At 32.9% G+C, this 22,107-nt stretch overlaps 2 protein-coding genes across 3 annotated transcripts; one reads left to right on the top strand and one right to left on the bottom strand.

Moving 5' to 3' along the window:
• Nucleotides 1-2,732: 2,732 nt before the first annotated feature.
• Nucleotides 2,733-3,813, bottom strand: LOC129789768 (RIP-like protein). Its single transcript, XM_055826818.1, has 4 exons — nt 3,607-3,813; nt 3,471-3,545; nt 3,165-3,409; nt 2,733-3,097 (listed from the first exon to the last, which is right to left on the bottom strand). The coding sequence occupies exons 1-4, from the start codon at nt 3,694-3,696 to the stop codon at nt 2,917-2,919; spliced, it is 591 nt and encodes a 196-aa protein (XP_055682793.1). The 5' UTR covers nt 3,697-3,813; the 3' UTR covers nt 2,733-2,916.
• Nucleotides 3,814-5,014: 1,201 nt separating this feature from the next.
• On the top strand, nt 5,015-21,278 carry LOC129789589 (carbohydrate-responsive element-binding protein). Of its 2 annotated transcripts, XM_055826491.1 has the most exons (11): nt 5,015-5,406; nt 11,315-11,421; nt 13,985-14,055; nt 14,954-15,073; nt 15,563-15,680; nt 17,162-18,336; nt 19,769-20,227; nt 20,351-20,478; nt 20,552-20,675; nt 20,738-20,867; nt 20,939-21,278. In XM_055826491.1, exons 1-11 carry the CDS (start codon nt 5,129-5,131, stop codon nt 21,082-21,084), a joined length of 2,856 nt encoding a protein of 951 aa, XP_055682466.1. In that variant the 5' UTR covers nt 5,015-5,128; the 3' UTR covers nt 21,085-21,278. The 2 variants fall into 2 exon arrangements, with proteins under 2 accessions (XP_055682466.1, XP_055682467.1); XM_055826492.1 differs by lacking the exons at nt 5,015-5,406; nt 11,315-11,421 and adding an exon at nt 13,561-13,900.
• The last annotated feature ends 829 nt before the right edge of the window (nt 21,279-22,107 follow it).

The following is a 22,107-nucleotide window of genomic DNA, read 5'->3' as shown; positions in this document are numbered from 1 at the left end:
TGTCGTTTGAAATTGATTTAGAATCTCAAAAAAAAGTTAATCTATCGATAATGAAAATCTAGAAGAAAATTTACCAGGCGTCTCCACTGCAATCTATTAAGTTTCTTTGTTTCTTTTCTTTTAACTTTTAAATATTTTTAATAAATAAATTTATTTATAATATAAATTTAAGAGCACACCCCAGAGGACATTTCTTACTCAAAACATCTTGCTTGTCATTTTGTAAGAAAATTTAGCAAATTTTCATTTTCAAAAAATAATTTAATTATCTTTTATTCGAGAAAAAACGAATTTTTCACTTTTGAATTAATATAGAAACAAAAGACGCGAAAAGGGTCAAGCTAAAAAGATCTTCTATTTTTCATAGGGATTAACTAAAAATAATTTGCAAAGCATAATGGTCGTAAAATACTAAAACCACGCCCATATTTTATCTTATTTTGCGCTTATTTGCATAAAGCAAATGCATCCAAGCTTCATTGGACGAATTTCTTTATTTTTCTAAATTTTTATTCATCAATTTACATTGAGTAATAATCAAAAATAGCATAAAAAACTTAGGTCATGCATTTAAAAAAAATGTCATGCATAAAAATTTTAATACCTTATCTCTTTAAAAAAACAAATTTGCATTCGAGACACAATTACTTAATTTTCTCTCTTAAAAAATTTAAGAGATCTTCATCTGAAGCATATGCTCTAATGCTTTATGCACAAATGATCAAAAATGAAGTCAAATGGGGGCGTGGTTTTATTCAATTAAGAGCTATTTCTTCTGAATTTTCTTTACAATCTTCTGAACTCTTCTGATAAATTTTATGATCTCTTCTCAAAATAAATAACTTCCTTTCTCCTTTCCTCTACTAATTTATCAAAATCTCTACAATTTTTTAATCCAACGTAGAAAGAAAATGTTCCAATCTACAAAATGATCAACTCAAATTTTTTAACAGCCTCTCAGCCACAATCTTCGGGTATATAGCGAAAGTGGCCACGTAAACATTTCACTCTGTGAATATAATTCTCGCTTACACAATTGCTCCTTCTCATGTACTGAATTTCATCCGCTATTTGTAAATAAAATTTTCCCACAACTCAATGTTCGGGAGGGAAAGGAGCTTTTCCTTTTGATTGTACTTCACCCGCCCATAAAGTCCATACTTTATGCACCCATGGGAAGAATGAGACTCTTTGGTGCTGCTGCTCTGTGATTTTGGCTGAAGGAGTCTTCCCTCCCTCGCTCAACTGCAATATCCACCCACCCAATCCCCTTTTATCCAACACAAAATGATTGAAAGTGAAGGAAAAAAAAAGGAGAGAGATGGAAAATATTTTTCCCATTGTTGGGAGATACTGTACATGAGTACATCGCATTACTTTTATATGCTATCGAAAAACTCTTCCATTGAACACAACATAAAAGTTTTAACGATGATTTTATGATGTCAACTGAAAATCCCCTCTCTTGTCCGGGGAGGAAATTAGTTGAAGGAAAAAATACATAACGTTTTGGTCGGAAATAAACGTCCGCAATGTGAACGATTGGATTTGAGTGGAACAAATAATAAAAATCTTCTCTCCTAAATGCAATTTGCAGCAGCAGCAGCAGCAGCGAAGGGAGCACGAGAGAGAGATTTTTTAAGTAAATAAACATAATTCTGACTGTTGAAAAAAAAAGCTCTTTTTGATCGCCATCAGCGATGAAAGGAATCCCGAAAAATAAACCAAACGGGGTCATTAAAAAATTTTATCCCAAGTTGTTAAAGAGATTAACGTTCAAATTACGATGTTTTCGGTCAAATTTCGCATCATGTGTCACGCGATAAATCTCAAAAATGATTGCACTTTTGCCCAACAAATTTTATGGTATTTTTCGTATGTTTTTGATGTCATCATCAACGCAATTTTGATAACATTAAAGTTATATATTTATGACTGCAACAATTTCCTGATGGCCATTTTAACGATGCCAAAGAATAATGTCCCTGAAAATTCTACAATTTGTCTCTGCAAATTCAATTTTCTTTTGTAGCTTAATTTATACAAAAATTATTAACCCAGATTTCTCTATTGTACGCCATTAAATACGTTTGAATTTAAATTGTTGACTTTGAATGCATAAAAATCAAATGATTTGTTTAAAATAAGAGCTTTAAAATTTTTAACGTTAAATTTTTGAGAATTTTGGTTAAGAACAGATTTTTCTAGACAAACAAAAAGAGTCACAACTAAGAAACTCTGGACAATCGGGGCCAAATTCGTTTGGGCGGAGCTTAATTCAGTAACCAATTGAATCGTAGTTTGAATCTCTTTTTGAAATGACAAATAATAAGAAGAAGAATTGGAAATTATCTCTGATTGGTTAATAAAATAAAGCAAAGTGTTAATTGGCTAATTCTTGACAGATTCTTCTTTTTTTAATTTAATTGATGGAGTATCGGTGCAAAGTTATTCTGCACAGATTATTAAAAAAAATAATTAGCATCCGTTAATTCTAGATTTTAGGGTCAGTGTATAGGTAGAAGTGGTAAAACAATTGACCAAAGATTAAATACTTAAATACAGCTGGCAGACTTAAATCTTAACGTACCTAAGTCATTAAAAATTAACTGAAATTGAAGGAAAATTTAAATTATTGAAGTTGAAGTAAAAAATGATTTTTTTATGAAAGCTGTTGAAAGCCGCATGTTTATTTAACCATTTTTCTGTACATTTTAGGGCTTAATTCTAACTTAATTATCTTACATGATTTTTTCATTCTATGATTAATCTCAAGAACACTTTAGAACAGACTACAAAAACATTAATTGAAATACTTAATTTATTAACAGGAAATTTTTAAACTTTTTTTTTCAGTGTATTTGTGTCTCCACTAACAAACTAAAAAAAAATCTTTACCAAAAATCATAATTTATGCTACAAAATAATTGACGTCATGTATTCGCAGTAATTGCAGATAGCAGACAAGGAGTAGAATCCTTCATCGAATTTTGGTTCCTTGAAGAACTGCAAGACTTTGTCGCAAAATGTTTCGTGGTAAACAACTTTCATTTGAATGATTTCATGGAATCTCTCCAGGCCATTCTCAAAGATAAATCTGTCAAGGATTGAGTACCTCTTAGAGAGGGATATTGAGAGAGAGAAGAATTTACCTGTGCACTTACCTCATTCCACAGGGACAAGATATCGTGCTCCCTTGCTGATGCAGGAGGTTCTTTTGGCAAATTGGGCAGAAAACTTGGGGGGATCCGGATTCATAGTGCGATATGAGATCCTCATCGGCCTTTTCAACTTCCTCAAACATCCACTGATCCGCTTCATTCATCAACTCTTGGATTACCTCCTCGTGAGCCTCAATATCTCTGTCCAGCTCTGATATCTCACTCTTGAAGATCTTTGTCATCATCACCTGTAAGAAAAAAAACTTATCTTAAACACATTTTTCTTGACATTTTCTTGTGTCTTCTTACCTGGTCACTCTCCATGAGGTTCCTGTGACGATTGAAGGCATGCGCTCGGGCTTCTTTCATCCGGATACGGCATTTCTGGAAACGAGGAAAATCATCAAATCAAAGAAATCAACATCCGGAGAGATTTCTTTCTCACCTGTCTCAGCATATCTCGCAAAACAGGCGATTCACACAGCATTATCCGCCTTGCTATCCTCTGGGTAGGACTCGTCATTATTGAATTCATTTTCACTAGCTGGGAGTTCTTGTTTCACCGGATGAGGAAATGAGATAAAATTAGCAATAAGAAGGTTGCTTTTAGCGCGCCTTTTGTGTTTGTTTTGATTTTTTTGACAGAATCAGCTGTTCGAAGAGAAAATCCTTCGAGTATTGTCAGACATGTCGTGGGAAGTTCTCATTCTTGCACATTAACGAGCGTCGTCTATTGTTGGTTGAGAAATATTCCATTTTGTCCTACGACAAACGGTGGGCATCATGTGTCTCGGAAAATCATTTATCTTTCTTATCTTTTGAAATTCTTAATTTTAGGACCATATTCAGCGTAAAAAATCTTTTACTTTTATTATATGAAATTTTATCCTAAAAGTCGTCAAAAGAATCTTTTGTAAGATAAAATATATTTTAAGCAGAATACCGATTTTTTTTATAATAACATTTCTTTTAATTTCTTATCACTATGGGTAGGGGAGAGCGGGGTTAAAAAGTCACTTAAGGGTTTAGAAAACGCTCAAAATATCATATTTCCCAAACAGATAAAGCGAAATGTATAGCTCAATTCTTTAGGATATTTCTTGCCCTACAACTCCTTCTCAGATCATTTTGTTCTATCTAGCTAGGAAATATGATATTTTAAGCCTTTTCCAAACCCTTAAGTGACTTTATTAGCCCCGCTCTCCCCTAAAGGGTTCCATCACGGCTGTGAATTTACAATTAAATAAAAAAAATAATTCTGCCTATCGTGCTTCCGATAAATTTTTCACAATTTTGTGGGATAATTTGTAATGAACCTTTCAAATGTTTAATAAAAAAAAACTTTAAAAAATTATTATAAAAAAACAGTATTCTGCGTAAAATATTTTTTATCTTATAAAAAATTCTTTTAACGATTTTTACGATAAAAGTTCATACATAAAATAAAAGTAAAAGATTTTTTACGCTGGATATGGCCCCCAATTCCATTTAATTTTTTTAATTTTTGGAGACTTTATAAAAGTTTAGACTAGTTTTTTTTATGATGAATAGCAAAATTCTTTTATCTTTTACGCTGAATACCAAAATGACCTTTAATTTTTATTTCAACAAAAATTGCTTCTCGAGATTTTCCTAAATTAATATTTTATTTTCTAGAAGAACATTTATTGTTTTCCCAGGAACTAGAACTTTTCCAGCATAATCCTCATTTCATTTCGCGAATTTCTTGATTTTTCTTCACGGCCCAAAGTACACATTGAAATATTTTTAAAAATGTCACTAGGCAGTGTTAAAAATCGTCACGTGACACACTTAAGGGCCATCGTGCAGAACAACGTCATTTTCGCTACTGGGTTGTTAGTTTTTCACGTAAATCGTAAATTTTCGAGGATGGGAAGTCATCTCCCAACATTTTTCGTGATTGTAGCTCGCTGATAAGGGATATTGTGCTCAAAAATTGGTGTAATATGCTAGGCATGAGTATGTCGTTCAAGTTGAGTAGTGGTGAGTCGAAGAAGGATCGCGAAACGATCCATTCCGGGCAGTTTATGGTGTCGCAATTTGAGGCAGAAGCACAGGAGGATTGGGATGACGAAGAAATGCCCGATCCGGATAAGCCCAACGTCGTCAATACATGCACCGACATCCAGCGGTATGTGCCACGGACAAGTGTCTTCCGGAATCATGAGCTCTCCATCGAGACATCCCTCACAAAGCTCTTCAACTGCATGAAACTCGCATACAGGTAATTTATTTATTTTTCCCTTCCTTCCTGGCATTCCGGCAGGCCCTGGTGGAAGGTTACCCCGCGGAATGTCCGGAGAGTTTCTACGGGGAAGGCTGTTGCATAATCCATTAGTTGACTTCTTGCTCAATTGCTAATAGCGCGTCTATTAGCGCCTCTCACATTGTCAAGCATGTGCGAGAGCATTCCGGAAGATGTAGCTCTCACAGCTGATTACAATCATCCACAATCTCTCCGGAGGCAGCTCAAAGAGAGTAACTCCTGATCCCCAAAAGCGATTGCCCCGGGTGATTGTTGCCCCTTTGAGTAGCCCATTGAGGTGAATTTAATAAACTTCCCCGGAGTACATAATATTACCAATTTGTACATAGAGAGACGTTTATTTGATAGATTGCGAGGTTATCAATACAAGTTGCCTCACAAAAATACAAATGGAATATCGCAACATTCTCTCCTCCATTTGTGGACCTTTCTCTGCACACCCAGAACACTCCCTGACAGTGCCTGGCCTCAGAATCCTTCCCTCAAGGAAATAGTTTTCCTTTAAAAAAATAAATAGGGGAGTTGCTGGAATATGCCTCAAACTACTTTCATTTTCACTCGTCGAAACAACTTTCAAATGCCAACAAAGCCAAGAAGAAGGGAGATGGTTTTTCTCTAATATTCCCTTCCTCATTCATCAGCAGACCTTTCATCTCTCTCAAGTGATTCCCTCCCCGCCTGAAAAGGCCACGAGAGTTTGAGGCCGACTCCGTCCAATGGGGCTCTTAATGTCTCTTTGAATTAAACTTCTCTCTTAATTTAAAAGGCACCCCGCCACCAGGCAGAGGTGATGATAATTCTTATCAATTTATTGGAGGAATTCGAATCAAATTGCCCGCGCGGTGGAGCCCTATCTTGGGGACAAGGAAGAGAAAAATTAAATTGATATGCCGCAAATGCCCATCATCCAGTTTTAGGTAAAATGCGCAGAAAAGATTAAATTAATAGGTTTTTTTCTTTCAATATACGTTAAATAGGGGAGAGTGGGGTGGAAATGGGTCTTTTTTTTAATTTACTTTATTTTTAAATAAATTAGCTTTCAGTACTCTGTTCAATCAGTGTGCTGAAGGTTGAATGAAAATGATCAGAAAGGGTTGAAGAACCTTTGAATTGTAAAAGATCTTGAATGATTAATTTTTATTAAGGATTTTTAGGAGCTTTTTGTTATTTAGATAATCTAATAAAAATTTAGTTTTTATATAAAGAAGTATTGAATAATTGAGAAAATAAATTCAATTAGTCCTTGGAGGATCGATTTTTTCTAACCTCAAAACTTTGTCTCTAATTTTCTCTCACAAAGAAAGTATTTTCCAAGTTTTCTTTCAACAAACTTGAAGTAATTGAAATTCCCTAAACAAAAATATAAAATTTATCACGAAATGTTTAACCGCTTTTAATTCTCAGACGATTTAAAAACTTGGACCTGGCCACGATGGTCAGCAAAATCTTCCAAGTATTAAGGAAGATCTTTAAACTTTTTTCTAGCTCAGAAGAAAATACAAAATTTTCGGTATTTCTTAAAATAGTTTTTTTTTTTACTTTTTGCTCCATTCTCTCCTATATTACAAAGATCAGTTAATAGAAAAAAAAATCTGTGAAAAGAAAGAATTTTTTATTTTCTCTAAAAAATCTTAGCCCGTCTTCCCCTACGTTAGCTCCTATTATTCCCTTCGCCACTTCAAATTGTGTTATATTTTTAATTTTATAGATTTACTAATTCAATGCAAGTTTCTCTAACGTTGGTTTCCCTAATAAAATTAATTTAATGGAATTTCCCATAGTTATAAAATTTCCACGAAGCTTCTGGCGAAATATATTTTCTTCAGAGAGCGTTGAGGATTATAAATAAACATTTGCATATTATTGACATTGATTAATATATCTTCTAAAATGTTCATTTATTCCTCACAAAATCATCATCATCATCAGTGGGGGAGTGTCTGCATCTGCTCGTGTTTGTAATTCTCAGACCACGTGCTGTTTGGGAATGTTAAAATCAAAATTCTTAAGCTGAGAAAAAAATTAAGAAAACGTCTCAATTTGCAAGAAATGAGACGAAATGAGAAGAAAAAAAAAAGTTATCAAGTTTTAATGGAGGAACATTAAAAGTGTTTTGGGGTGTTTTGTTGTACACTGAAAAAAAATAAATGAAAATATTTATAGAGGTGTTGCTGCAAACACCATAAATTAGCGGGCAGTTTGTTGATTTAATATCAGTCACACACACAGCGTGGCATCCACCAACTATTCAAAATGATGGCAATGCATACAAAATGTCACAAACATTCCACTCCAATGGGCAGATGAGCGGCAGAATTAGCATTTAGATCACAGCACGAGGAGGGAAACGACGCGTTGATTGTCGGTTAAGTGTTTACAACACTCTGACTGTGTGGACGACACTCACTTTGGGGATATCGTGAGCGGGAGGCGCGTCTCTACATGGAGGCGACGGGCCTCCAAATATCGTCGCAACAGCAAAATTGATCGTCGCACACCTCGCGGACGAGCACACAGCCCACATTTTATTATCAAACTCTCCGTTTTTGCCCCACGATGAACAATGAATTTAATGTCTCTCAATCCGAGCTTTTTGTGGTTTCTTCTTTTGTCTCTTTGTTGGGTGAAAAAATAAAAATTCTTCTTCAACTCCTCAATCGCCAGCAATTCATGGGCTCCCGGTTGTCACCCAAACTCGATGACGTCCACCTCTCGTTTTTTCCTGTGTAATTATAAATGTAAAACTTTGCCTCATTTCCATTTTTATATTTTTCAAAAATTCTCTTTTTTTTCAAACATACGCGTTTCTGTGCAAAAGAACAAAGGAGATGTCGTCTTTGGCAGCAATGTTAAAGTTTTTCATCTTTGAAAGAAAAAATAAAACCATAAAATTGTCATAAAATTTTTATCTCATCATTGGGTATGATTTTTCTTCAGTATTTATACAGGAAATTTATTCAAAAGCCACCTCTTTTGCCCCAGCCCAAGGACTTGTTTGCTCGTCCACCTTTTGAGAGCGAATTTCTTGAAAGAGCAGTCCATTGATTTGAGCACGTTGACAAGAGATTAGTTGGTTTTTTCTAATTGACCACTGTGTGCAAAAAAAATCATCAGAGCTATTGGATTTTTATCGTTTTTTATTCTTTTTGGTTATTTTAGTTTGTTTGGGAAGTGGATGGGATTTCCCCTTTGTTTGTGCATAACAACAACATCAAAAGTATTGCCCCATTCAGAGAGAACTTTTATTTCAACTATTTGCCAGGAGTTTAAGCATTTTTAGTGCGAAATGTGAGTTATTTTTATAGTCTAAAATTTGTTTGAAAATTGCAGCAGATTGAAATGGAGGCGCCTGGTACGTACCCGGCGTCTGCACTGCAATGCAGTTTTATGTAATAAATTGTCAAAATTTCTGGGAAGATATAATTTTAATTTAGAGAAATGAATCTTTGGGTTTATTTCAAAACATCAAGAAAATACAGATCCTGGTCAGAAATAATGCAGCAGAATTAGGGAAACTTCTTTTGTAACTTTTAAAGTGGAAAGAATGATTTGTAGTACCTATTAAAAAAATATATTTTGTTAGTTATTTTTATTGTCAATTCTAAAATCAAAATACTTCTGAAATCTCTAGAAAAATTAGAATCAAGAACGTTGAAAAAATATATTCTTCTTTTTACAATTTGGATAAAATTAACTCCTGGTACGATTTTGATAAGTAGGACATGTTTAGTAAAAAAAAAAAAATATGAGTCTTGTTTTTTGTAGTCTGACGACAAAGTTGTCTAAAAAATTCAATTCTCAACCAGAATTCCTTAAAATTTACATAAATTCTAAAATTTTTCCTTTAATGGAATCTATTCTGTTTTTTTTCTGAAAAGAGAATTTTTTGAGCGTAATAATCATAGGAAATCTGGATTAAAATTAAACCAGTTTTAAATTAAAATGAAAATGAAACTACTAGAATAGTTTAGGACTTTTTTCCATCATAATAATCTCTCCGATTTAGAAAAGAAACCCATCCGATTTATACAGAAAATATAAATATTTTTCTTACTATTTTGAATTTTTGAATTGTTTAAAAGGTTTTTTTTTAATATATTTTTATTGCTTTTAATTGCATAATTATTTTAAGTTCTGATTTATTTTATGTTCTTTAAAAAATCCTTTATTCAAACCTAATTATTCCTTAAAGAAATCATACATTATGACTAAATAAACGCATTTTGATGTCTCTGAACCAAAATCAATTACAAAGGAAACTTCTCTTGTTCTCTCAATAGATTTCGCTAAGTAATCCCTTAAAATAATTTATTCCCTTTGTTCCTTAAAAATGTAAAGAAAATCGTAGAGTTATTGAACGCATTAGAGCTAATAAAAAAAGAGATAACAAATGGAAGATTTCAAGTGGGTATGTATCTCTTAAATTAAGAGATCGGCGGAAGATTTTTTTTTTAACCCTATCGAGATGATAAAGCACATTGTCCACTATCTTTCGCGTATTTGTGCACTTAAGACTTTGTTATCAGTCCGAAAGTCTTTGTGCTGTTGAGATCTGAAGACTCACGTTTTTTTTACACCTCCAAGAAAAATTGAAGACTTTATTGAATTGCGAAAGGAAGATGTGCAATAAAATAAACAAGAAGAGTTTAACTGGTGCTCATTATCAATTTTATATTAAATGCCTTTATCGTATAAATTACTTTTTATATTAAATAAAAAATCCTTATTTACACAAACAAGTGAAGTACATACACTTGAAGGCGTCAATGTCAATGGTAACGCGTTGAAGAAATAATACATTACTTGCAGAAATAAATAAATATTTGTCGGTGAGGGAGGAAGCCTCACTGAAAGACTTTATTTTTTTTATTTTGTCTGGAAATTCGCACATTTTTTTTCCTTTTAAATTGTAATAAAAACATCTCATTTATTCCGTCATCAATTTGAGGTTTCTGTTTTCTGGGTGTTTTCTGTTTGATTTTCAAATAAAATTCACGGCACACGACGTGCAAAAGTGCTCTAAGGAGGATGTTTTTTTTTTGCACAAGAAGTAAAAACTTCTGTGAGAGAGCACTTTATCAGCTCGAGAATGAATTTATGATGATGCAACTGAGGGATGATGTGTTACAATCTTATTGGGCATTTTTTGAATATCTTCAAACCAAGCCCATTGTGTGTGACCTTGTTGCGTTGTAATCTCGAAATATAATATTGACATAAACTATTTCAATGAGTTATCAGCTCTCTGCCTCCGGCCTTAACATACAGTTAAATATCGCAACGTAAAGTTTGTGGGTGAGAATAAAACAATATTTTATGGTTTGTCAATATTTATGCGCAATGCTTAATTGAATTGTTTACCAAATATAATTTAAAAGGACTAATTTTGTAATTTATTGCCTTATTTTTGTTTATTTTGAGTTTAAATTTTTTTAAAATTATTTTGCGGTTGAGATGACGTAGTACATGAACTTTACTTTACTAGTTATTAAAAACTCTACTAGTAAGAAAAATTTATTTCTAAGCATAAACTTCATTGAAGAACCACTTAAAAAATTTAAAAATCGACGAAATCGAAGTTTAAAAAGGTTATCTTCAAATCCATATTGGACTTGGAACCTTTCTACTTGTTTTAAGTAAAGTTAACGCCCCCTGGAGGCGTTCCCACAGAATTTTTATGATAGAGGGCTCTTCAGTCTACGGCTCTTTCCTTCTCTCTCAGTGGATGGCGCAACAGTCGCTGTTCATTTACAAAAGTGTTACGTTGTCTCAATAATTCTGCTTCGAAGTGTAAGAAGTCTTTAATCCCAAATTAATTTAATTTTTTGCCCGTTTAAAATTTATTCCTTTTCAATGATTTTTCCAGACAAAAATTAACCTCCCCAAAATGGAATCGCTTCAAAGGTATCCGTCTTCGTTGGAAGGATAAAATTCGCCTTAATAACTTAATATGGCGATGTTGGCATATGCAATGTAAGTAGATTCTTTTGCAATATTTAAAGCGAAAAAAAATCTCCGCATGATTTCGGGAATAAAAGAACTTTTAGCTGAAAAAAAAGCCAAGAGATAGTAGAGAAAATAATCTTGTTGTAAATCATTTCGTATAGCAGGAGATAAAATTTTCCAACTGAAGAAAATATACTCTGAAATGAAAACTTCCTTTTTTTGTATTCGCAAACCCCGCAATGATATATAATCTTCTTATGATGTGTGGAACGTACGGAAGGTGTGTGGAAATCATGCTCCTGCCCTGTGGGCAAAATGAAATAATTGAGTTTTTTTTTCTTGAGCACGATAATGGGTGATTTTTCCGTGTGATTGCTCAGGTAGAGCTCATTGGTGGGAGATTAGGTGGGTAGACGGTGAATGATTGATTTGGGATGGTACCGATGGTACGAGGATGGTGTAAAAAAAATGTAAATAATATCATGCTTCTGGTCAATGATTGGAAACTTGCTCCACACGAGCTTGTTTTAGTAACGTTTAATATTTATATGAGGGAATGAGAGAGAAACCAAATATAAAATATAATCACTAATCACCCAATTCACAAGATTATCCTTATCGTCAGCAATATATTTCTGTATATTCTCCATGTATATTGGACTTGGAAATTGAAAATGTGATTAGTGGGAAGTGGAGCCTCTTCACAAAGCACACAGACAGATACTTTTGAAACTTTGTTGAGGGAGGGTTTTGCTGAAAGTTTTGGGAAAATTAATTAAAAAGAAAATATTAAATTTGATTAAATTTTAAAAGAAACTTTGCAGCTTGAAGTAGGATTTTACTTAAAAAATTATAAAAGAAAAATAAATGAAAATATGCCCTAAACAGAAAATATCAGAAAGGTTCTAAAGGACCTAGGTGCCTACATATTTCACCTTAAAGAACGGAAAGCTTTTTCGAAAGTTTCTTAAGCAAAGTGTGTTCTAATTGTTTTTTTTTTTCAACAAGTTATAAATTTTATAAATTCAAGAAATATTTTTTTAATATTGTTTTTAATAATTATAGTTATGTCTGAATTTAAAACAATGTCTGAATCTTTAATTTTGGGCTCCTAAACTTTGAATTATTTGTTCCGAACATTCAATTTTTATGCCTTAGGTTTTAGGTCATTTAGGTCAGTTTCTAGGACAATTAGTTCTTCACTAACATTTGCAAAAACTTCAAGCCCTTAATTGTATTCTTATGATGAAGTCTAAGCATCAATTTTAATGTTTTGTTCCCGAAAATTTATGCTTAAATTGCTGTATAAGTCAACACTCAATAACCCTTAACTTACGAATTTACTTTACGTATTTAGATTAACGATCTAAGCCCCAAAAATCTAAATTAATTTTATTCAATTATAAATAAATTTTAATTAATTCTAAAATAGTTTTTAAAAGTTTTAAATTCAATTTTTACAAAAATTCTGAAGTGGTTTTAATTAATTCTAAGCAACTTAAAAAAAATCAGAAAGATTTTTTTTTTAAATCTGATTTAGTAGTTTTGATTAATTCTAAATCAATTTTTAAATTAATCTTAAATCAATTCTAATAATTCCCAAAATTCTTTTCACAAAATTTTCCAAACAACCTCCCACCATAAAACCATAAATAAAATTGATAAGAGTTTTTATGTGATGCTCTATGAGCTTTCAGTAAATTAAATACATTTATACTACAGACAAACATTGAAAAACTCATACTTACATTAAGCTTGTGGTGATAAGCTCCAAAAGTTTTTTTTTATGCTTGTTAGATAAATCTTCTTCTACTCATGAAAATTTCTCTCATTTGCCCTCAAAAATTTTGTCTAATCTCATTAGACTTTACTAAAACATATTTTTCGTCTTCTTCTTTGTGAGATCCTGGAGCAAGGGGACAAAAAGCAGCGACAAAAAATGTTTAATTTTTTTTTTAAATTCCTTTTGTTGTGTATGCGCGATGTTTGAGCTTTGAGCATGTGAGCGACTACGAGCGTCATTTAGTATATGAAACAAAATTCGAGTTTATCTCTAAGCACACGATTTATTATGTGCCTATTGCTGATAAATATCATTTCGCCACTTGTTGCGATGTCTCGTGGCACATAGTAGAGTGAAAGATTTTCCGAAAGTTCAGTCAGATTTTGATTCTTGCGGAAGACGCGCGCGCGCGCTTTTAAGGGGGAGTTTGCTTAACGAAAATATTAATATAAAAATTTTCAAATAAAGTGGTTTAGTACAACAAAAATATACAAATTAGTTAAATTAACATTTAGAGTGAGAGTGGTGCGTTTGGAGCGGGTGTTTCATCTCCCGAGAGACTAAGTGGCACATAGAGGCGGTGTGTTATATAATCCGAACAAAAAAGAAGTGCCGGGAAAGAAGTTTTTCTCCTAAACTACCTCTCCCCAAATAATGGCCAAAAGACTTCCCAGTTTTAGCGTCTTAAGGCGCAAACGACTTAAGATTCTCTACTATCGCTTGGTGATTTTTTTTTTCAAATTAATTAATTTTTAAAAATTAACGTCTTTAACGTTTTTTTTTTTATTACTAAAAATCTTTTTGCAGTTATCATGAGAAAAAAGACTTTATGTCAATTTGCTTCACCACTAGACTGCGATATTCACAATAAACCAGAAGTAAGTAAAACAAATGGATTAAATTAAATCAAAAGATTTTTTTAGAATGTGGAGGAGAACATAAAATGAATAAAATTGAAGGGAAAAAAAGCTGTGTGGGTTATCTGTAAGAGGAATGCTGTAAAATGTTGTTTTTCATGCATTGACATCACACTGAGAGGAATTTTCTGCTGAGAGCTAGATTATTCCTAAAATGTCTTATATTAATTTGTTTTTTATTTATAAATTTTCTTTAAGTTTTCTTTGTAATTTAATAAGCTTTCTTTAAAGAACTTTTCTTGTTTTTGGGTATTTCAAAATCAATTTTGTGTTCTTTTAAAGATTTTTTATGTTTTTTTGTACCGAACTTAATGTTTTATTATTTTTTTATAAATCTTTTTAAAAATTAAAAAAAAGTAAACTATTAATTTAAACTATTAATTAAAGGTTTATTAAAGGAAAACAATCATTAATGTTTTTCATTCTAAAAATATGTTAAAAAAAATAAGGAATAAGAAAATTATATTAACAGAATTTTAATATTCTTTTTTAGTTAGATTTGTTATGAGAATTTACTTAATTAATTAAAGTTTTTATTTATTTTCTTATCAATTCATTCAATTTTTTAATGGTGACTATAATTATTATTATTAAATTTTTCATTAAGAACATCTACTATTAGGATTTAAGGATTAAAAATATCCTAAGAGTAAGAGAAATAAAGAAAGCGAAATAAAATAATTCTTAGTGATTTATAAAACTAATCGTAATTTAAAACTAATAAAAGTTTTATAAAATTTCGCTAATTTTTCTTAAGATTCTTATTAGATTTCAATTAAAATTTAAAAAAAAAATATTATAAGCATATTTCTAATTTTTTTAACCGAAATGTATTTTTTTATTTTAATTAAAAAAACAGGCAGTTGTACTAGAGGGGAAATATTGGAAGCGGGATTTGCTAGTTATAAGTGCAGAGTACAAGAAATGGCGGAGATTCCATCATCATCGTACCCTGGAACATTCGAATGCACTTGACACAGTTAGTATCTTCTTTAATTCTTTTTTTTGTTTAATTCCCTCATTTAATAAGATTTTATTGAGATGAGAAAATATCTCCACTCATTGCCCCTAATAATAATCTACCGCTGAATGAGAAGAGACTTTGGGATCTAAAAGGAATTTTGAGCTCGTGTATGAAGTCATCGGTTTTGTGTTAATAATGGTCATAACACGCCTATAAGACATGCACAGGCTTATCTTATCGTTAAACTCCTCACATCGGGTGTTTGAATGACGGAGGATGAATATCCGAAAATAAAAAAAAGAATCATTTCAACGAGGATTTTTCCATTAAAAACCGTTTCGAATTAAGAGACATCACACCCCCTAAATGCTAAATTTATCAACTCTTATCGTTCAACATCTTCACGTGATAGAGTTGAAATGACCGGGGGAATTTTCGGAATGTTCCAACGTAAACGTTTTTTTTTTCAATGAATTTTCTTTGTTTTTTCCAATCACGCTGTAGCTAAGTGAACGAGATTTCGATTGGTCATCAAATGACGACAGGAGTTTAAATAATATCGACGATCTACTATTTTCAACTATTTCGCAACCCTTTCAGTTTCCTGATCCACGCGAAATAGGTAAGTTTCCTTTTTTTTAATTATTTTTTTTTGTTAATCCTTAAATACTAAAGTTATGGATTGAGCGGTTTATCGGGTTTATCTCTGAAAGGAATTAATTGCATTGAGAAAGTAATTTTATTGCAAAATAGCTCAAGGTAAATATTGGACAAGTTCTTAACTGATTTGAAGTACTTAAGCCCACATTAGATCGAGATTAAAAAACAGAGCTATCTCTCAGTGACAAGGTCTCATAAATTAGTTCTCATTGCTAATCTTTAAAAGGATTTTGAAGTCTCACACATACGGAGAGATAGCATCGGGAAGAGAGATTGACGTTGATTGCAACAAAGTTTCTTTTTTTTTTCTTAATCGGTTTAATTCGGTAAATTCTTGATTGAAGATTGTAAATGAATTGTTGATTATTTGTAGAATTTAAGAGGTTTTAGTTTGAATTATTAAGGATTTTAATACATTTTTGAGAATTAAAGTAAATTAAGAGAATTTTCTGCTGGTTTGAGGCAAGAATTCAAGAAAATGGTAAGAATACTCAGACTGCTGTGGACGCAAAAGGATGCCAAAAATGACAGTAATTATTTGTTTTAAAGGATCTTTTCTTAATTTAAAAAAAAATCTGAATTTTATTCTATGAGCTGCTTGATAAAATAAATAAAATTATTAATCTAACGGACAACTAGTTGTCTTAATATTGGTAAACAATAACCAGGTACTAATAATCCCGCCAATTCAAATAAATTACAAGACAAATGTAATAAAATTCCCTCTTTTTTAAATTATGTAAAACAATGAATCATAACAAATATAACAAATAAAAAAACAAAATTAGTAGAAGTTACAAAAATATTTCCGAAGATCTGAATATTCTCATTTTCAGCTAGAATTTAGTACTTTTTCGGCTTAAATTTAGTACTTTTTCTTATTGAATTCAGGATTTTTCCAGTTAGAATTTAATATATTTTTGGCTAGAATTTAGTATGTTTTCGACTAAAATTTAAATATTGAATTTACTTCTAAAGATTGAATTTTCAAAAAATACTAAAATCTAGCTGAAAAAGTACTAAATTCAATACCTAGTTAAAAGTACTAAATTTTAGCAGAAATGTACTAAATTCTAGCCCAAAACATAGTAAATTTTAGCTGAAAAAGTATACTGAATACAATGGGAAAAAGGTAGTAAATTTAAGCCTATAAAGTGTTAAATTGAATTTTACTTCTTCGACTAGAATTTAGTACTTTTTAGGCTTTTACCGATTTAAGACTAAAAAAAAAAGAAAATGTTTGTCTGTTGAATATTTTGTTTTCTTTGACGAATCATCCGAATAATCCGAATATTTTTAGTCAGATAAACACCTCTTGTTTGTAATAAAATTACGGCGCATTCAGTGCTGCAGAAGTACATAAAGAACCATTTTTAACAACTCAAATCCCTGATTGGAAGTTTTATTGACTTTCCACCTTGCTTTCCACGTGATGTGTTGTAGCAAGAGGAGCTGGAATAGCGGACTTTATTCAACCGGGTTTGGGGCCATTGCAGCCCAATTTGGAGGATTTTATGGATACGTGTGAGCCAATTGGGGAGTTCTTTGGTCCGTCGCGATTGCCCCCGGTGTTGGAGGAGGCGCCCGATGATCTCTTCAAGTCGATAAATCTGTACATAATGGGGTCGGAACCGATGGAATCGGTGAATATGAGTGAAATATCCGGGGGCGGCAATCAAGTGCAAAATAACGTGCCATCCGTGGGTGGTGGCAATATGTTGAGCGGCGGGAGTGCTGGGGTGGAGTTAAAGGAAGAGGTGTATCCGAGTAGTCAGCAATTGCACTACACGGCAAAGATGTTGTCGCATGATCTGAGCAATTTGCAGCAGCAGCAACAGCAACAGGGACAAACATTCGATGGAAGCAGTAGCAATATTCAGGCATATCAAAAGCCACCAATTGGGGCGTCCATTGATGCAGGACAAACACCAGCGACGCAGTATCAGCAGATACTCGGTGATAAGCCGGCGCATGGGAGCTACAGTAAGCCTTCGTCGAGATTCTCAAGGAATAACCTGAAGCAGCTGAGTAAGCGGGAGCCGCACAATTACGATAAAGCCCTACCAACACCCCATCAGACAAACATCTACAATCAGATCCTCATTCAGCAGCAAGAGCAGCAGCAACAGACGCTGCAGTCAATGATTCAAATGCCCCAACCGTCGGCCTTTACGGGGATTCAGGCAACGAATAGTTTTCAGGGGAACACCACAATGGGGGCACAGCAGAATGTGATGCAGGTGCCACAGCATCCACAGTTACCGCTGCCAATGGCACAAAATTCCCAAACTTTGTACAATTTGCTGTCACAGCAGCCATGCACTGCGTCGTTTGATCAGAGATCAACGTCACCCACAAAGGTGCCCTACAATCAGTTCAAATCAATGTCCGTGGGTTTCCCGGGGAATCAAATGGTCACCACAACGGTGCCCATGATGAATGCCCAAACACCCACGGCAACGAGCAATTTGATTGCTATCTCAGAACCCGCCCCGAATTCAAAGGAAATGTACAGATCCAATAGTTTGCCCCTCAATGCCACGCTCTTGTTCAACAATACCGGCACAAAGGAAGCCACAAGTCAATTTGTCCTGCCTAAATATCAGCCAAAGTCAAAGGTAAGGACTTTTACTTTGTTTTTTTTTTTTGTAAGGGCCTTGACTTTTACATTTTTATTCATTAAAGATGTTTCTTTCTTAATTAAAATAGAATATTTTTCGTTAAAGATTTTTTTTACTAATCAAAAAATTGTTTGTCAATAAGTGCTTTTACTGATCAAAGAATAATTATTGTTTATGAAGATTTTTTAATTTAAAAAATATCTTTTACAATTAAGTTTCTTAAATTTTTATTTCTCTTAATAGAGAATTTTTACTGACCAAAAATCTGTTTATCAGAAATTTTTTTTACTGATCAGTAAATAATAAATGTTTATAATTTTTTCTTTAATAATACAAACAATATCTTTTTTTAAACAGTTTTTTTCAATTTTTTATGCTTCTAAATGAAGAATTTTCGCTGAAAATAATATTTTTTCAAATGAAAATTAATATTTTTACTGATCAAAGGAATATTTTGTGAATAAGTTGTATTACTGATCAAAAAAAAAAATTATTGTTTATGAGGAACTTTTTTTTGATTTTTTTTTCTCTAAATGAAGATTTTTTCTGATTAAAAAGAATTTCTTACTGATCAAAGAAAAATTATTATATGCAATATTTAAAAAAAAAAATTGGACTTTTTTCTCCATTTTTTATCTCTGATTAAATCATTTTTGCTGTTAAAACGATGTTTTTTAGGAAAATTGAATTCTTTGCTGATCAATAATATTTCATTTTTGTTTATTTATTCATTCTCTACAGTTTTCTTTCAAAATAAAGAATTCTTCCTGACAGAATATTTTTTCTAACGAAAATTGATTTTTTACTGATCAAAGGATTTTTTTGAGTTTATATTACTGATCAAAAAAAAATTATAGTTATATGAAATTTTTTAAAATTAGTTTGTTTCTCTAATTGAAGATTTTTTTCTGGTTAAAAATAACTTCTTACATGATCAAAGAAAAATTATTGTATTAAATTAAAACTAATAATCAAGATTTTTTTCACAATTTTTTATCTCTCTAATTCAATAATTTTTGCTGATAAAACAATTTTATCTTTCTAATTCTTGCTTATTAAAAAGAATATTTTTTCTAACGAAAATTACTTTTTTTTACTGATCAAAACTATTCTTACTTTTTTTAAGAATAGATTACTGATCAAAAAATTAATAATTCTGAACTTTTAATGAATTTAAAAAATTAAAAATTGAAGTCTTTTCATTAACCTATGGAAGCAAATAGTGCAATTGATAGAGCAATCTGCTCGCGTTTAAAAAGTCTCGGGTTCGAATACAGAACCAGCGAGAAAAAATAAACCTTTTTACCTTCAAAATGTAACAAAGAACAGAACGTTGATCAATTAAATCAAAAAATTGATAAACTTTTATTCATAAAAAAAACAAATATTCCTTTACAAAACTTCTAAAAAAAATTTTAACAAATATCAGGCACGTAGCCGGAGCAATTCAATTGTGATGAAGGCTCAGCCACAGCAGCAGGTACTCTCGTCCACGCTGCAGGCAGCAACGAGTGAACCGGCCCTTCTGCAGTTGCTGCAGCAACAGGCAACGCCGAGCACAACAATCGGTAAGCAGCACGGGGGCTCCCAGACGAACCTCACGAGCAGCACCACCGCAGCACCATCCACCTCAAGGCGTCACGACACGAGTCCCGCACGAATGGTTGGCAGTGAATCCCCATCGAGTGCATTGGGTCTATCGCCGGAAATTGCGATGGATCAGCACGAAATGGGTGGGCCACTGTCACCGTCGAAGGACCCATCGAAGTACCCACAGCGCAGAGCGGGGCACATTCATGCGGAGCAAAAGAGGCGGTACAACATAAAGAATGGCTTCGATGTGCTGCAATCGCTGATACCGCAGCTACAGCAGAATCCAACGGCCAAGGTATCTTCTACTTGTCCCTTCCTCTTCCCCAAAAGAATCTTTTTTGTTAGTCTCCCCCCAAAAATTGTTGCCCATTACTCTTGTTTTCTTGTAACAAACCACCAATAAAAAACTCCCAAACAGCTGAGCAAGGCGGCAATCTTGCAAAAGGGCGCCGAATACATTCGCCAACTCAAGGCGGAACGGGCGGCTATACATGAAAAGACCGAGGCGATGCGTGGCGAGCGGGATAAACTCAACAGTTCGCTCAAGTGAGTCCTCAAAGAGCTTTTAGTTTTCTTAACTTTGAGGTTTTTTCTTTACTTGATCTGTCTTGTTTTGCAGCCATTTGCATTCAATCCTACCCGCCAATGGAGCTCCAGTTTCGCGGCAACGGACAGGAAGGGTTCTGGAACTCTACAACCAATACGTACGGTACAGATCAGTCGATAACTGGAAGTTCTGGATTGTAAGTTTTACTTCCAAGTGTTATAAGGAAGTTTCTTTTAAAAGTTTTCTTTTTCCTTGAAGTTTGGCCTGATCTTTGAGCCTCTTCTCAACTCCTTCAACTCCACAGTCTCAATTGCGAGTGTTGATGAACTCTGTCGAACTGCAATGCTGTGGGTAGATCAAAATTGTTCACTGGTTGAGCTACGACCAGGTAAGTCTTCTTTGACTCTTTGCAATAACTCTTTTGGCTCAAGTTTAAAACAAACATCAAAAATCTGTTAGCTGTGACGAATAAATTGCGCTACTTGTCCACCAATACGGACATCCTTTCGGCGGAGAATCCTTCGACGCTACGCGAGGAGGTCCTGAAGGCAATATCGTCGCAGCAACTCCAGGCACGATCATCCGCCACGATGAATAGCAACTGAACGCTGATAGCAGCAATTCACCCTCCATGCTGTGCTACGGCGGGGGTGTGTGAAGCAAAGGGGGCAATTTCTTGTTTTATTCTTATTTTATTTTTGTTATTTAGAACGTGTTTTTTTTTATTTTATACATTTACAAACCTATTTACCCTCGTATAGCCTCTTTGTGTAAATAATTATTAAGTGTTGCAACACGATTTTATTTTGTTTTTTTTTCTCTCCTTTGGAGTTTTGTTCTTTTTTGTGGTACAAAATAATATTTTTCCTTTAAGATGATCACCGTGGGATGCAAAATGCCTTATAGGTTTTTCTATATAAGTGGCTTTCTTTTTCTAATCTCGAGTAGTAGTTTGTGTGGAGATATACAAGCTATAATATATATTTAATACATTTACCATTTATGTAGAAGAGGATTTTGTCTATTGATAAAAAAGAAAAGAAAAGAAATGGAAGAAAAGAGAAAATAAAAGAAGCTACTTAAGGTAAAAAAAAGGTATTCTTTTAATCTCGAAGGAGTATTTTACAAATTATCTTATATGAAGAATTAAAAGATCGGAGGCAGTCTCAGAGGTAAGAAGGCCTTAGCTGTTTCGTTCTATTTAAGAACTTCATCAGGCTTTGTGGAATTTAGGAAATTTATTAACAAAAAAAATATTTGAGACGACAAACTTTATAATAATTGGAATAAAAGAACAAAGAATTGATGGAGTTCTTGTATAGAACGAAACGTAGCTAAGAATGTAAAATAAGAGCTTTCTTACTTCTGAGTCTGTATGTATCTAAAAAAAAGTCTAAAGAAGTATTAATTCGATAAAAGATTTAATACTTTGAATACTTTGTAAGAAACAAATTGACTTTCTTCTGGGACAGTTAAACATCTTGCTTTGGCTTCTTAAGGGTTAAAAAAATCAATTATGCTTCCTACTTCCGCTTACGAATCAAGTTACAACGTAAAAATACTCTTCATGTTGATTGATTTTTACCGAGAAATAGGACTATTTCACAACCCCGAACAAGCCCGAATAC

Source organism: Lutzomyia longipalpis, chromosome 2 (genome assembly GCF_024334085.1).
Source record: "Lutzomyia longipalpis isolate SR_M1_2022 chromosome 2, ASM2433408v1".
NCBI lineage: Eukaryota > Metazoa > Arthropoda > Insecta > Diptera > Psychodidae > Lutzomyia > Lutzomyia longipalpis.
The sequence above is the reverse complement of the archived record's forward strand: the minus strand, read 5'-3'. Positions and strand labels throughout refer to the sequence as shown.